This window comes from Hypomesus nipponensis, chromosome 18 (assembly GCF_054491055.1).
Source record: "Hypomesus nipponensis isolate SF chromosome 18, ASM5449105v1, whole genome shotgun sequence".
NCBI lineage: Eukaryota > Metazoa > Chordata > Actinopteri > Osmeriformes > Osmeridae > Hypomesus > Hypomesus nipponensis.
Window position 1 is genome coordinate 2,833,591 of NC_140378.1, and position 16,160 is coordinate 2,849,750.

Here is a 16,160-nt window from a genome sequence, read left to right on the forward strand (position 1 = left end):
TAATCCCTACGTATGTGCGGACATTCTCTGTGGTTATGACTCTGTAGTCGAAGTATTTGTGGGTATCATGTTAAGAAAGACTGAGTGTGAGAGAGAGTGCGAGTGAGTAGGTGCGAGAGAGCTCTCCGCCCCCTCGGTTTAACGTTTCATCAATGATTCACTTTTCTCTTCGGAACCACCCTTTCATGACGTGACCTCTACGGAGCTTTGCTATCTTTGATGATGCAGGCAAGGCAGCAGCACTCCGAGCTGTTTTCCACACTCGGCCCACCGGAGCTCGCCCCAGACAGTTCACCGACAGCGCTTTCCTGACCGCACCTGTATCAGCCACAGGTAAGTTCTCCACACCGCGTCATGAAAAGTTGCTTTAGTTTTACTGATTTAATAACAAGAAATACATATCCACTATAACCATATATAGAAATTCAGTAGGTTATGTAAATACTTAGACAGTTAACGTATTCGTAGAACTATAGAAAGTTTGTCAAATAGGAGCGCCTATTCGGCCCGAGTCCGTTGGAATCCAGACTGCTGAGATTCGAGAATAGCTTTTAGACTGTTCGAATTTCATCAAGTTTTAATGTTATTAACTGAGACTGTGTCAAGGACTTCCAAATGGTCTAAAGACTGATGATAAACGTGTTATACCTCTTATGTGGAAAGGGGGTCCTGTGACAGTGGAACAATAATGATGAGTGAGAGTCAAGCGTTAGATGGACTATAGCAGAGATGAAAATCCCTTTAGGCCTGTCGGCAACTGTTGAGGTGAGGTCTGGAATCAACATGAATCTTGATAAGGGTAACTTAAGCTGTCCCACAGATGTATTCACATAAGGCACACACAAACACGCACACACACCTGCACGCATGTACCCGGGAATATCTGTTTACCATGGAAACATGGCTAATGATATGTGGTCCTCAAAGAGAGAGCGTCCTTCATTCTGCCTGCATTCAAATAACCAAACTCGGACCAAACCAGATCCACCAGTTTCTTAGGGACAAACTGGCATAAGGGACCAGCAGCCATGTCAAACGCACACATACACAATACACACACAGCGCACACACACACATACACACACACACAGCACACAGGCAGTTACTAACACATGCTCTTACCTTAGGCTCCATGTCGGTTTTTTAAACAAAATGTTTATTCTCGGGTCCTCTTTCTGTTGTGTGTTCCGTGTAATGTTTGTTTGTCTGCAGGGCTGTGGTTAAGTTCCGTTGGACATGTAAATGTATTAAAATGATATTCTTTTCTAGTAGACTCTGATGTAAGCTCCTCCGTGGGCAAGGAATGGACCAGGACCATGGCACATTGTAACCCAGTAAGTCTCTCCACCATGTCAAAGACTGTCCCTTCTGGCCCCAACCACAGACCTCAGCAGAATGTGGTACCTGCAGCTAAGTCAAAATAGGACCTGTAGTCACTTCTCCTGCACAGACACTTACCACAGGGCCCAGCTCCTGTAGAGAATCTCTACTGAGTGATATTAGATTGTGTCTGGGCCAGTGCTCCAGTGCTCATGCATATAGGTGTGAGTGTATTTGTATTGCATCTCCTCTCTAATGGGACCACTGACGGTTTCCATGACACCAGCTCCTTCTCTGTTAACTCTGCCTCGTCGGCGTTTTCGTGTGTGTTTTCCAGCACAGATCACCGTCCTCCTCTAGTGATGAAGTCAACCTGGGGCCCTCTGCTAACCCACAGTATGTACCCAAAGTCCGATTTTATCCGACTTCATGAAACATGAGACATGAAACATGTCTTCCTTGTGGTTGCAGCTCCATTTTTTATCGACCAAACTGCTTTCCCAGTTTTGTTATGTAATAGTGACGCTGTGAAAAAGGGATAATGTTGTGCTCTCTTGAACTGAATGATTCTAGTCAGACAGTTAATGTGTAATGCACTGAATTGGGTTATCAAGATATGGGATACCACCATCTGGATGACACCTATCTGTCACATTCCTGTTTATTTTAGCGCCAAGCCCACTGACTTTGACTTCCTGGCTGTCATTGGTAAAGGGACCTTCGGAAAGGTGAGCGAGAAAGAAAGAAAGAAAGAGAGAATGCAGTTTGTTCATCTGATAAAGAGCTTTGTCTTAAATTATTAACCTGGCTCACCTGGAAGTCAAAAATGCCTCAGGTAAAACAAGTGTGGAAAAGAATGAGAAACACAGAAAATAGCACACATCATGTGCTGACGTTTTCCTTCAGTTCCTCAGAAGGTTCAAGGTGTTGTCCTTCTGAGAAGCCAGACCATGTTAACGTAAACAGGAAGTACTCCCCCTCTCACCCTTCTACCTGAGTTGTGAGCCATGGTCAAACTATAGTGTGTGTTTCCCGTCTTCTGTGAGTCCTGCATCTAATGTTGTGTTCAGGAGTTCCTTTGTGGGACAGGGAAGCTCTTTGGGGTACACACAAATTACATTTTCCTCACCCGATTGAATGTGGATCCGTTGCGTCACATTGTAATTTATTTTATCACATATTCTAATTCCACACTCACAAATACTGTCTCAGAACCGTTCTCTGTTGAGGGTAACACAGCTAACTGATGTTCTCCACGCAGGTCCTGCTCGCCAAACTCAAAGCCGACAACAAATTCTATGCTGTCAAAGTTCTCCAGAAGAAGGTCATCCTGAAGAAGAAGGAGGTAGGTCTAGTAAGACCCGTCCAAGGGTCACATTGGTGCCAAGCAGTGAGGTGAGAGGTCAGGGGAACATGGAGAGCAGAGAGAGAGAGAGAGAGAGAGAGAGAGAGAGAGAGACCAGGTCTGGAAGATCATCCCCTGTGCCACTCTCCAGTCTGCAGTCTGAGTGTTTTTTGAGATTATCTAATCTGATCTGGAGGGTGTTCTGGATTGTGTCCTGCTCTTTGTCCTTAGGCAGAGTTTTACAGCCTGTTGTCAGTATCAAGTTCTCGAGGAGGGGGAGAGGGTTGGGGTGGTGGTGGTGGTGGCGGGGGGGGGTATTGGTACTTTCTCATGTCTCACAGCACCACATGGGGTGTTCAGGATCCACTGATCAGCTCCTGTGTTTATCACTGTGAGGTGGAACCGGTTTGGCGCTGTGCTAAACAACTGTTTTATCCCAGGCTCCATTAATGGGAATGTTTACCTCTATGTTGTCACACTGTGAGAGGCTAACTGTCAGGACCATAAACGCAGGTTATAAACTCAAGTGTTAAAACCCGGGACCTTTCCCTCTCTCATTCACAGTGATTTAGGTAAATAACAGGACACAGTAAGAGTGCAAGGCCGTCCCTTTCTCTCGCTTTCTGCGTCTACTCTCTCACTATGCCTCTCTCTCCCTTCTCTCTTATGTACCCAATTCCATAGTCATCCTTAACCCCTCTTTCTTAAGTGTGTACTTGCACACTATTGCACACAAACGAGTGATAGCAAGGAGTCCCCAGCCCTGTTTGCAGTCCTTAACAGAAGGATCTGGACATACTCAGGGCAGACGGACTGCTGCAAACCATGCCAGACCATGACACCGCCGGGGACAGAGAGAGATCTGTGCCCTGCTGATGAGGCTCCTCGTGTCTCCTGGTTCAATACTGCTTTGTGTCCATCAACACCCTCCTCCCCACCACCACCACCACCACCACCACCCCCGCTTTAGTTCCACTGCTCACCCCTTCTCCTCCTCCTCCACCCGCCCCCGCCCCACACACTTCCACCCGTTCCCCTCCCCTCCTGCAGCAAAAGAACATCATGGCAGAGAGGAACGTCCTCTTGAAGAGCCTTAAACACCCCTTCCTGGTGGGGCTCCACTACTCCTTCCAGACCCCAGAGAAGCTCTACTTTGTCCTGGACTATGTCAATGGAGGCGAGGTAGGCTCGCAGCCACACACACACACACACACACATACACGTGTTTAACTCGGTCATGTAGGTCTCTACAGCAACCTCCCCGAATCTCCTTTCAGGCCTACTGCCACACACCAGCGTTCATGGAAGCGTTCGTTGCCTCTGTTAAACTCACAGATACCTATTTTCCAGATCTTGCATTGTACTGACTAAGTTTGTGATGCCACCACTAGCTAATGGTTCCTGTCTGGTTTAAGTGTTGCAATGGCAGGTGAAGAAGTCTGTCATTAACCACTGATCAATTCTGCAGGATACCGGACTGTAAAAATGTTCCAAATAAGTAATCCTTTATTTAGATATAATGAGCCAGGAGGAAGGCCAGCATGCTTCCAAGACTTTGTACTGGTTGAGTTTAGCCCCATTTCTGTACAGACTCTACACTTCCGCTAGTGCAGCCTTGTGGAAACTGTGGAAGTATTAGTCTAGTCCAGTCACACTCATGGCCCCGTACAGGAAAAGTTCTAGTTTAGTCATGCCCAAGCCCCGGCCCCAGCCCTATCTTTCAGTCCTTCACCATTCTAAAATGAGACTGTGTACTAGTGGTTATGTCACATGGTTGTAGCCCAGGGCACAGCTGAATAAACATCTCTCTTTGTTGGTCTCTCTCTCTCACACACACACACACTTTTGTCTCTCTGTGTTCTCTGTCCTCCAGCTGTTCTTCCACCTGCAGAGAGAGAGGTGCTTCTCTGAGCCCAGAGCCAGGTTTTATGCTGCTGAGGTGGCCAGCGCTATCGGCTACCTCCACTCCCTCAACATCGTTTACAGGTCTCTCTCTCTTTTGGTATCTCTCTCTGCATGTCTCCCTCTCTCTCTGTGTATCTTTCCCTCTCTCTGTATCCCTCCCTCTCTCTCTCTCTCTCTCTCTCTCTCACTCTCTCTCTCTCTCTCTCTCTCTCTCTCTCTCTCTCTCTCTCTCTCTCTCTCTCTCTCTCTCTCTCTATTGCTCTCATAAACACACACACACCCCTCAAACACTCAGAAATGCTTGCGCACACAAACACTTTCAAACTGTTTTCTTTGTATCAATTGTAGAGATCTGAAGCCAGAGAACATACTCTTAGATTCTCAAGTAAGTCCTCTTCCTAGATGTGCCTCAGTGCTCCCTTCAGATGACATCAACGCACATTCCTATAATGCATTATAAATCCCATCACAGATTGAGTGTGTGTTTTGTGTTCCAGGGCCACGTGGTGCTGACAGACTTTGGGCTGTGTAAAGAAGGGGTGGAGCCAGAGAGCACCACCTCTACCTTCTGTGGAACCCCAGAGGTGAGACCACGCCCCTCAGGGTTTCAATTATCAACTATCAGGAAGTCAAAGGATTCATTTGGAGTAACTCTATACCGGCCCAAGTCAAGTCAGTTTATTTATAAAGCACATTTAAAAACAGCCAACCGCGACCAAAGTGCTGTTATCAACTAAGGCAAACAACAATAAATAGAAACAACAGACAAACAAAACAATTAAGCACGAGTGACCCTAAACTGACTCGAAAGCCCCAAAATATAAATACGTTTTAAGACGAGACTGGAAAAAAAATGGGCAATTTATTCAACAGACTAGGGGCCACAACTGAAAAGGCACGACCTTTCGTTTTCATCCGAGTCTGTGGAATGGCCAAAAGGAACGTGTTCAATGATGTAAGGGGCCTGGAAGTGTGATACAACATAAGGAGATCTGAAATATACAATGGAGCCAATCCATGTTAAGCTTTAAAAACGAGTAACAACACCTTAAGACCTAGCACTCAACAGACGCTTTCTGGGAAAACATGCCTAGTGACTGGTGGGTGTCTGTGTGCGCGTAGTACCTAGCCCCTGAGGTCCTGAGGAAGGAGCCGTATGACAGGACAGTGGACTGGTGGTGTTTGGGAGCTGTGCTGTATGAGATGATCTACAGTCTGGTCAGTCTCATCCATCCGTCCGTCTGTCTGCATATCCATCCATTCATCTCTCTCTATATCTCCATTCATCTATCTATATAACCATCCATGCATCTATCTATATATCAATCCATCATTTTCTATGAGATGACTGAGAGACAAAAAGGGTTGATCCATCATTTCAATCACATACGTATTTGCAACTTTAACTAGATGATTGATGGTAAAACATAATCCCCCCCCCCCCCAGCCTCCGTTCTACAGTCGCGACGTGTCTGAGATGTATGATGGGATCCTGCACAAGCCCCTCCCCCTGCCCCCGGGGAAGTCTGACGCCCTGTGCAGCCTCCTCCTGGCTCTGCTGCAGAAGGACCAGCGCAGACGCCTTGGGGCCATCGCAGACTTTGTGAGTCCCAGCACCACACCTGGGTGTGCAAAGCCTGTCCAATACTTGGCGTGCTCTTGATTTGGATTTCCCTGTGAGGAAAATACAAATATATTGAGTACTTTCAAGGAATGGAGTTAGTTAGTTATGTCCTGTGGGTTCATGGAGCTAGCAGTTCCTGTTTCTCTAATATACCTTCAGCCTCTTCTCTGTGTGACAACTCTCTCATGTTCCCGGACTGTGTGCTGCGTTTGTCTCCAGCTGGAAATAAAAAACCACACGTTTTTCTCGCCAATAAACTGGGATGACCTGTACCACAAGAGGATCACTCCTCCATACAACCCCAACGTTGTGAGTTTCCACATACACACGCGCGTTTGCCTCTCGAGTCTCCCCCTCGCATCCCCAGTCTGCTCTCCCTGACACTCCCCCCCCCCCCCCTCCCCCTCTTCCAGAAAGGTCCGGCTGACACGCAGCACATCGACCCAGAGTTCACCAGAGAGGTGGTGCCAGGCTCGGTGGGCCGGACTCCAGAGATGACCACCGGCGCCGGCAGCTCCAACGCCTTCAACGGCTTCTCCTACGTCTCCAGTGATGACAGCTACCTCTGAGACCAGGAACCGACACAAGGAAAGCATCACGCCGTCACTAAATTCACATTTGATCTGGACTTCCTGCTGCCCTGGCATTTCCTTCCTGTTTCTGTATGTTCCTTGTTCTGTGGAAGCAGGGAAGCTGCATTGGCCTCTATAGAACTAGAATGCAAAAGATACTGTCTTCATCTTTCTCTTATGGGTGGACTGGCGGAGCGTCCATCTTTGATGTGGACTGTCGTCGAGACATCCACAGCAGACACGGATGTGTTGTTGAGGGCAGGAGTAGGCACGTTTTCATGAAGATCGACCTCTCTGGACTGCAACCCATGTTGGCTGTTTCTATGCTGGTAGTCTTAGCTAGGAGTAAGGGTTCTTGAACGCACATTTCAGGACAATTTGGTGTCTTTCCCACCTTAGACTGATGTTTAGACATTAAATAACTGACTGAATTATCCTTTATGGTAGAGTTGGCATGGGGACTTTATCAAAGTAATGATTTATGCAGCATGTAAATATTCTTTAGCTACTGTATCTGGAACCAAGAAAAATGTTTAAAATGAATGTTCATTTAATGGAACGCAATGTATCGATGTTAATAATTGATTTGGATTGTCTGTGTTAATCTAATGTGCAGGGTTCTTCTGTCTTCATGACTATGTTCAGAACCAGGGCTGGTTCTGTCAACAGAACAGAATGTGATGACAGCGGCCCTCGGTGACGCACAGACGTGTGTATACATAGACAACTTTCCTCTCAGTCAGACATCTTGTCATGAACATTTACCCAGTCTTGATGATGCGTGAAAGGAACACAGAAGGTGATAGGTTCATAGATTTTGGACGTTTATTGTCAAATAAAACAAAACAATAAAGCAATAAACATGCAAACCACCTAAATGCCTAAAATCAAACTCTACGATAGTATGACAGGGCATGAACGTGAAATTTTAGAACTGTCTTTTTATAGTATTTAATGAGGGTAAACTCATTCCACAAGTCTATTAAATATTTAAAAAGTTAATCTGGAAGAACTTTCTGTTCTAAAAAAAACCAAAATGAGATATGGGTCATTTACAGGCCGTCACATTTGTGTGTGTGTGTATTTTTTTTATTTTAAGTGTCAACAAACTGAGCTTTATTCATCCGTGAATGACAACCTAAGGTTGAAGTGGCAATCTGCTACCAACAAACAGACATGCAGATAGGCGGGCAGACATACAAGCAGGCAGACAAGCAGGCAAGCAGGCATACGGGCAGACAGGCAGGCAGGCAAGCGTATGTGTGTTAGGCCTTAGATGATCGCAGCTTGAGGAAGAATCCAGCCATCAGCAGGGTCACAAGGATGCCCAGGAAGATGCCCAGTCCCACACCAGAGGGCAGAACGTGAGGGGGGAACGCTCCGTACACAAACACACTGAAGGTGGTGGTCAGCTGGCAGTAGCTACACACACACACACACACGCACACACACACACACAGTATTCTTGCATGAAACTGTTATTCTGACATGTACAAAATGAAACCACATACACACACACTTCCTAACCTGTATCTGGGGTCCACCACGATGGCCTTGAAGACGTACATGCCGTTATATTCAGGGAAGAGGACTCTGTTGCCAGAGTCCTTGTTGAGGACCTGATACTGGGCTGTAGGCTCAGAGAGAGGAGGCCCGTCAGAGTCCAGGCAGCTCACATAGTTCTGGACACACAACACACACACACACACACACACAGCTATAGAACATCCCTTTGTTTATTACTGTGAAGGTGCCAGCCACTGTCCAGGTAAGTCAGGCGGCTGAGCGGTTAGGGATTTGGGCTCGTAATCAAAAGGTTACCGGTTCAATTTCCGGCTGTGCCAATGACGTTGTGTCCTTGGGCAAGGCACTTCACCCTACATGCGTCGGGGGGAATGTCCCTGTACTTACTGTAAATCACTCTGGATAAGAGCGTCTGCTAAATGGCTAAATGTAAGTGTAAATGTAATGTCAAAAGTATAACAAACGGTATATGGATATATGCACGAGGAGAAATATTCGGAAGCCTTAAGATGTCTGAAACAGTGCCTGCTGCAGGGCGAGTGTGAGGCATGCGGGCGTACGTGTCGGTTCCAGGCGGTGTGGGGGTCCGGCTGGTGCTGCTGTCTCAGCTGGGCGCTCCAGTTCTGTGGCTGGGAGACACAGCGAGCACCACGGACCGTCTGCGTGTACTCGTAGTTGTGCATCCCGTGCACCTCGAACAGGACGAAGTCTGCCTTCACGTCCTCCACAAACGTTTCCCCTTGCCACCTTCAGTCGCAGCAGAGGAGGAGGGGGATGGAAACGAGAGGAGGAGAGGGGGCAGGTCATGCAGGAGAGGACAGGACAGAGAGGGGAGGTGGACAGGGGCGGGAGAGGGGTCGCAGGGGTTAAGCTGTAGTCTGGTGGGTCTTCTCTTCAAACGTAACCTCGTGACCTCCGAGTGCTTGCGGCAACGTCTGAGCCCCAGTGACACGCTTGTGTCCGAGTGCCCGTGTCAGCGTTCCGATTTTGGTCCGAAATTCTGAATCGCAGCCGTTCACCGCTCGTGTGTGTGTGTGTGTGTGTGCCAGCCACTCACAGCTGCAGTGAGGGTATCCAGGGGGTGCCTTTGAAGACCAGCAGAGGGCAGAAGTAGTCGACGATGCTGTAGGGCAGGATCAGGTCGTGTGAAGCCTCGCCAGGCCTTGCCAGGAACTCGGGGTCGTACACCTCTCTGGATGGAGGGAGAGGGGGGAAGGAGGAGGGATGTGGGGGGAGTCAGGGGAGGAATGCGTGGGGGGGGGGGGGGTGTAATAGGGTGTTTCTTTTACTACAGTGATATATTCCAGAACTCCTATCCACCTCCCACACTGGAGGGTGGAGTAGAAAGACGAAGTTGTCCACGGACCGGCGGCAGGGGGCTTGTGAGCCACAGAGGGGTTGGACCTACTTGGGAATGCTGTAGGTAAAGTTGTCTTGGAGCTTCTCCTGGGAGATGATGTCTTTGGTGCACGTTGTCACTTTCCTGGCACAAGGAAGGAGGCATGAGCACGCACACACACTGGAAACAACCATGATATGGTAAGTTATGTTGGTAAAAGAAATGCATGGATGTAACGGCACCATGTTGCAGATCCTCTGGCCTTACCTCAGTACTCTAATGTGCTTCCCAGGTGGACAGCCCGTAATGATGTGAGCTTTCTACGACGGACACACACAAACACAGGTGGACGGATCCCTGTTGTTGTTGTTGTTGCTGCTGCTGGGCATGTGTCACAAATAATCCGTGGAAACACCTGTCGTGCTCACCCGTCCGACTGACAGGGTGGCTTGGTGTGGGTGTCAGTAACAGTCCTTTCCCCTTGTACATGTGTGTGTGAGGGTGTGTGAGGGTGTGTGGAGGTGAGGGCTCTCACCAGGGGGTTCAGGTTCTTGCAGGTCACATATCGCCCCATCAGATCCACAGCAACGGTGGAGAGGCCGCTTGCACGAGAGCTGGAACGCACACACACACACACACACGGCTCTAGAGGGCACCCAGGCCTTTCTGAAAGCTGCAGACAGACTGCCGCGTGCCGTTCAGACAGCTACGGCTGCGGCTCTCCATCTCGCGCCAAGCAGGAGAGGAGTGACTGGCCTGCCTGGAGCGACCTCCCTCCACCACTGGGGCGTGGACTCTCACCTGCCGCGTTCACTTCCACTTCCTAAACGGGTGTAGCCCAGCTCGCGCAGCTTGATCACCTGCCAAACCACAGGGACAGCAGGTCAGAGCAGGGGCCAGAGGTCCCTCTGAGTTGGTATTACCGACGCAAGGTTAGGACCAAGTGTCGTCGGGGGAGACGGGAGGGACACACGCACGCCACCAAACACACACGCTACCATCCGGTATTTCTTGGTGCCTCGTCGGGTGATGCCGTCCGACGCAAAGACCACTTTGGACGAGAGGAGCTTGGAGTTGGTCACTGTCAACTGGAGACACGCACGCACAAGTTGGAAGGACTTCCGCGTCCACACTGGACCAGGCAGCAGGCGAATGTGTGAGCGCGTACCAGGGGGAAGAAGGTGCAGACAGGAGAGGGGACGTAGACGGCAGACAGCTCCAGGGTGCCGTCCATGTCGATGTAGAAGTGCTCTCCTTGAATCATGCTGTCAAACTGCTCCACCTAGGGGGCGAGACAGGAGAGACGATTCTACCAAGAACCATGCCACCCTGGCCCTACATTTACATTTAGTCATTTAGCAGATGCTCTTATCCAGAGCGACTTACAGTAAGTACAGGGACATTCCCCCGAGGCAAATAGGGTGAAGTGCCTTGCCCAAGGACAAAACGTCATTTGGAACGGCCGGGAATCGAACTGGCGACCTTCAGTTTGCCAGCCCGATTCCCTAACCGCTCAGCCACCTGAGTCCCTAGCACAAGTCCTAACTCTAGTCGTGGCCCTGGCCCTGGTCCTGTTGACAGGTGACTCACAAGGCAGCCCTGTATGGGCAGGGAGGTGCGCGCCAGCTCTTGCTGGATGAAGATTGTCTTCTGGTCAAAGTCCACCATCCCGGGGACGCGGTCCTCGTGGACCTCGATGAGAAGCAGGTCTCCGTAGTGTGTGAACAGCATCACGTCCTCTTTGGTCAGGTCCAGCACCACGGTCATCTGGACCACGGCAAAACAGGAAATTAGACCTAGCAGGTAACTACATCACTCGACTGGCCCCTACAGCAGCATAAATTGGTGTCAGGCCCTATTTCATGCAAACAAGAATCGATATGAATATGATTTGACGTTGGTATGGATGATACAGTATGCAGTATGAATAGACACTGTGTACCTGCACCGCTGTCCTACGCAACGGTGTTCCTGTGCATGGCGCTCACCTTCATGACCTTGGCCTCCATCCCCATCCTGCCATAGTACAGGGCCCCATCACTGGTCATCACAGCAATCACTGCATTGTCATCTAAACAGCACACACACAGGGAGCCGGGCACCTTACTCTGGCCAACCGTGGCCGTTCGGTTAACAATCGTATTCTGTCTTTCACACACAAACACGCACGCGCGCACGCACCAATGGTGAAGGAGACGACGTGTTACCTGTGGCGACTTGTATGATGGTGACATTTTCAGGGGGGAGGGGGTCCTGCCCTTGGTTGATCACGGCCACTGTCCGTAGGACAATACCGTGGTTGGGTGAGTAGAGCAGCATGTTGGGGGACCAGATGATGAGGTGGCCTCTCATCCCGGCTGTCTGGATCACGGTCAAGGTCGACGGGGGGTCCATCACGGGCTGCTGCTCCGACTGCTGGATGCTGCTCCCTGTGACGTAGCGTAAAGAGAACTGCGGACAGACTGGCGGCTGATACGCCCGCTCCCTTCTGCCTCCCCCCCCCCCGCCCGCCCCAAGCCTGGCCTGGCACACTCATAGAGAAGAGGGTTCTTCACTTCAGAGAGGTCAGGGAATCGTGTTCTCCTGGCCCAAATGGGTGAACTGTTTTTTTTTGCTTCCCTGCTGGAAAATGAGGGTCAAACATCAGTGTTTGAACCCCCCCCCCCCCCCTCCCTTTTCCCCTCTGTGAAGCGCATTGTGGTGCCACTCAGTATGAAATGCCCGATTGAAAGTTCGATTTGATTCGACCTCAGTTGTCCGTGTGTGGCAAAACGCTGGGAAGGAGCCATTGAGAACGCTTTGGGGTTCTTGGAAGGATTGGAGATATGGTTTGTATTTAGCTATAGCACACAGACAACTAAAGAATGGTGGATGCTGTGAGGCAGCGCCTGGTTTCTAAGAGTGCACCAGAGAGGGCCAAAGGTTCACGTCTCACCATGTTCTGGTCATCGATGATCATCTCCACGATGCTGGACACTGTGGGCATGTTAAACAACCCTCCAATGAGCTCCTGTGGAGTGAGGTCGAGATCGGTGTGTCTCCTTGTCAAAAACCAACCATCATCTCGGCACTGCGCCACTCTTTACTGTATGTGTGTGGTTGTGTTTTGTGGATGACTGAAAAACAGACTCGAGCCAAATATACTTTGGTGTGTTATTCTGTATCTGCTGCCACAGACCAGCCGTGTTTTGTCTCCTTTCACGCATGCTTGGGGTTCTGCTCACGTTTGATTGGTGGGGAATGCTGTACTTCTGGAAGGACAACCCTCCGTTCGAGGACATGTATATCTGACCGAGATCCAGACGGCTTCCCAGGCTGTACAGCAGCACCACTGAGCTCACTTCCTGTGGCCGGCACAGACACACGGTCACTTCCATTGGTCAGAAAAGGGACATGCATGTCGACGAGCTGTGACGCTCGAGATTTACCAAGCAGGAGTCTTCTTTGCTGAAGCAGCACTGGAGTGTGGAGACCGAGTCAACTGGGGTGTCCACACCTGAGGGGACATATGTTAGGTTGACACTAGTGTTCAAGTCCAGACAGAGATTGTTAATGAGGGATTCTGTAGCAGCTCTCTGTTCTCACGAGAAAATCCAGTTCATAACCCTCAACTCCTGCCAAACCACAACAAGACAGCCATGTGTCTTAAGGAGGCTGGCTATGAACTGTGTCTCGGCCAAAGTCATCCTCTATCGACTGTTCTAGCTACCCACACACCTGTTTGTGTTTTCATATCTGCATGTACAGTTTGCGTGTAAAGCTAGAGGCTACAATATTGCTCTGCACCGGCGTGCTCGAACCTATAGACGTTCTATGGAATAGAGTTGCCTTGAATGTTCCTATCGTCCTGACCTTGGGAGGGTGTCCATGTGTGGTCTTCCAGAGAGTAGATATATAGCTTCTCATCGATCACTATGGCCAAGCTGTCTAGGACAAATGCAGCTGTACTGACAGCGCCGATCAAACGCTAATAACAGAACATATAGATATGGTTATGGACATCCCAATATCATGAAATAACACCTACTTTAGCGACACAACAATTATATTTAAGCGGGTGAGTAGCCTTACTTACATCTGGTCCAAAATAGGAGAGAGGAATATCTGACTCTTCAAAAAACGACCAGGTTATCAGAATCCATCTCCTGTTATTAGTCACAAATAAAGCATCAGGCAGGGTTGACAAGTAATAGCCTATGGAATATAATGTTTGGGAGGAACAGTACTTATTCACCCCATAAAAAGTGCCAGATCATCGTTGCAATGACTTCGCACCACAGTGTCCCTACTCTCCTTGTAATACAACAATATCTAGAGAGGAAAAGTGACACGTTAGCATTGATCATAACAATGTTGCCACCGGTAGCATACACTAGCCTGTAGCCGGTAAAGCTAGAGCCCCCCCCCCACACACACACACACACAAACAACGTTCAATTATTTACCTCAGTTGGCTCTGGATCTGATTTATCTTCTAGATAGCGGGACGACCCTGGACTTTGATGACAAAATAAACAAATACTTTTTTAAAGCGGACATATTAAGTCACTTCCCAAACATAAATTATTAAAAATCATTGAAAATGTGCGTTTTACTTAGCTGGTTAACAGCCCATTTTTATAAAGAACTCATGAGTTAGCACAAGCGTTAGTACGTAGCTAGGCTAGCTAGGCTAGCTAGGCTAACTCAACTACTAACAACAGTAAACTAATCTAAACCCACTTCATACCTGACTTCTGAAAGACAGAAAGGCAACATGAATAAGGTCATTATTAACTTTTTTTTAATATGAGCTTCTAACATTGTTTCTTTAATTTAAGTCGTACAGACTATGAAGATCAGAGCAACGAGCGCAGTCCGAAACTAGCCGTCGCAGATGATCGGTTTGGCTTGGTACGAGACCGCTCTTGTCCAATCCTTGGTTCTTTGCCTTGATTTGCACATGACGTCACGTAACAAACGGCGCTTTTCAGATCATTTGGTGGGCATCATTTATTTTTGTATATCATTATTCCAAATCATATATTTGTGAGGTGAAAAGTTATGTTTGTAGGCGATGGACCAAGCCAACAGTGCTTGTCTATGAAAGTTGGACAGTGTAATGGGGATTTTGTTAATATCAAACTTACATTTAAAAGGAATTTCACACCACTGAGGAATTTTGGGAAGACGTGCCATATGCTGTTTTGATTCTTAAAATATCTAATAATCCGGTTTATTTTTTTATTAAGTATTATTTAGCATATTCATATGACAGCTAAGCCACCTTGCTCAATAGTATTTCTTATAACTGCTTTACTGAGGTAATGTGTTTTATTTCTCCATACAAAGTTATACAGTAACTTATCAATTTCCTTAATGATTGTTTGAGGCATATCTAGAGAGTGTGAAACCTAGACAGATCTTGAGATACCTTCAGCTTTTGATAACAACGCTCTACCATACAATGACTAGTCTCTTAATAGCCAGATTAAATCTTCTCTTTTCTTCTTGTTTTTTCTTTCAATTTTATAATCAAAATGGCATTTTAAGATTTGTTTCTCATCCTTACATATGGTTAACACCCAAATATGTGACATCTCATATTGTCAGGGTGTTTGCTATCTTTAATTGATTGCATTCTTTCCTTGGGAATAGTACCGATGTATCAACATTCATAACTAGACCGGATGCAGCAGAGAATTCCACAACACATTTAATAGTTTTAGTAATCTCTTCCTCACAATTAATGAATAACGTAGTGTCATCTGCCAATTGACAGTTTTAGTTCCTTATAGCTGAATTTTAGGGTGCTTTCACACCTGACATGTTTGGTCCGTTTCAATCGGACCATGGTCCGTTTTCTCTGAAAGTACGGTTCGTTTGGAGAGGTGAGAACACGCATTCGAACTCTAGTGCGGACCAAACAACCGAACCATGGTCCCCCTAAAAAGATGGGACTCGGTCCGGTTCCAAGTGAACCATGGTTCGGTTCGCTTTAGGTGTGAATGTAATTGGACTTAATATTGACCTATTCCAGGAAGCAAACCAAAATGTAGTGCATTGTGGGTTGAAAAAGGAATTTACACTTGGCGGAGACAGCCGTTCATTAGCAGCGAAATTATTGAGGGAAAGCGTGGGGCAATGATGAAGTGAAGGAACGGCAAATATGGTCTGATGATCATATTGCAGAGATACTTGTGGAGACAGAGTAGCGAGGTATTTTAATGATTTGTGATATAGGCCTAGGTACTGAAATAAAGCATCAATATTGCACAGTGGACCAATGTTGGTTGAAAGTTACAAACTTAGACAGCTAAAAGTGCGTGATGTTCTATGGAAAAGTGGTAGCTCGTCAGACGAAAACATATCATTCCCATGGTTTGATAACCTGGATATAATCCTGAGTAAAAGACCAACGAGCAACCCAAAAAACGTGGTCGTGCAACACCAAATAACAATTAAAGATAGTATTGCGATCGCAATACGCTGCTGTTGCTCCATTGTTGTTTGTGACAAGGAAGTGATTTTCCCTCACACATTTTCTGGCCA

The 16,160-nt window shown here is 47.8% G+C and overlaps 2 protein-coding genes across 4 annotated transcripts; one reads left to right on the forward strand and one right to left on the reverse strand.

The window, feature by feature from the left end:
* Nucleotides 1-225: 225 nt before the first annotated feature.
* Nucleotides 226-7,768, forward strand: sgk2a (serum/glucocorticoid regulated kinase 2a). 3 transcript variants are annotated; one of them, XM_084680101.1, is made up of 13 exons: nucleotides 226-333; nucleotides 1,270-1,334; nucleotides 1,658-1,716; nucleotides 1,991-2,048; nucleotides 2,582-2,665; nucleotides 3,716-3,847; nucleotides 4,539-4,651; nucleotides 4,919-4,955; nucleotides 5,068-5,154; nucleotides 5,693-5,788; nucleotides 6,018-6,173; nucleotides 6,414-6,503; nucleotides 6,608-7,768. In XM_084680101.1, the coding sequence occupies exons 2-13, from the start codon at nucleotides 1,317-1,319 to the stop codon at nucleotides 6,761-6,763; spliced, it is 1,086 nt and encodes a 361-aa protein (XP_084536227.1). In that variant the 5' UTR covers nucleotides 226-333; nucleotides 1,270-1,316; the 3' UTR covers nucleotides 6,764-7,768. The 3 variants fall into 3 exon arrangements, with proteins under 3 accessions (XP_084536227.1, XP_084536228.1, XP_084536231.1); XM_084680102.1 differs by having other exon boundaries at nucleotides 1,273-1,334; XM_084680105.1 differs by lacking the exon at nucleotides 5,693-5,788.
* On the reverse strand, nucleotides 7,675-14,543 carry LOC146250854 (cation channel sperm-associated auxiliary subunit delta-like). Its single transcript, XM_084680100.1, has 21 exons — nucleotides 14,359-14,543; nucleotides 14,075-14,126; nucleotides 13,864-13,940; nucleotides 13,705-13,774; nucleotides 13,482-13,596; nucleotides 13,058-13,125; nucleotides 12,854-12,973; nucleotides 12,565-12,639; nucleotides 11,837-12,080; nucleotides 11,618-11,700; nucleotides 11,220-11,396; nucleotides 10,798-10,911; nucleotides 10,628-10,717; nucleotides 10,431-10,489; nucleotides 10,165-10,243; nucleotides 9,897-9,949; nucleotides 9,699-9,773; nucleotides 9,348-9,482; nucleotides 8,851-9,037; nucleotides 8,294-8,448; nucleotides 7,675-8,188 (listed from the first exon to the last, which is right to left on the reverse strand). The coding sequence occupies exons 1-21, from the start codon at nucleotides 14,430-14,432 to the stop codon at nucleotides 8,032-8,034; spliced, it is 2,259 nt and encodes a 752-aa protein (XP_084536226.1). The 5' UTR covers nucleotides 14,433-14,543; the 3' UTR covers nucleotides 7,675-8,031.
* Between the last annotated feature and the right edge of the window lie 1,617 nt (nucleotides 14,544-16,160).

Excerpts from the sequence above, each read along its gene's own strand:
- sgk2a (XM_084680101.1), top strand. Across the intron at positions 5,155-5,692 it reads CCTTCTGTGGAACCCCAGAG|TACCTAGCCCCTGAGGTCCT; the intron begins GTGAGACCACGC and ends GTGTGCGCGTAG. Across the intron at positions 6,504-6,607 it reads CTCCATACAACCCCAACGTT|AAAGGTCCGGCTGACACGCA; the intron begins GTGAGTTTCCAC and ends CCCCTCTTCCAG.
- LOC146250854 (XM_084680100.1), bottom strand. The coding sequence starts at position 14,432 with ATGTTAGAAGCTCATATTAAAAAAAAGTTAATAATGACCTTATTCATG. Across the intron at positions 14,127-14,358 it reads TTCTGTCTTTCAGAAGTCAG|TCCAGGGTCGTCCCGCTATC; the intron begins GTATGAAGTGGG and ends TTGTCATCAAAG. Across the intron at positions 9,038-9,347 it reads TGGATACCCTCACTGCAGCT|GTGGCAAGGGGAAACGTTTG; the intron begins GTGAGTGGCTGG and ends CTGCGACTGAAG.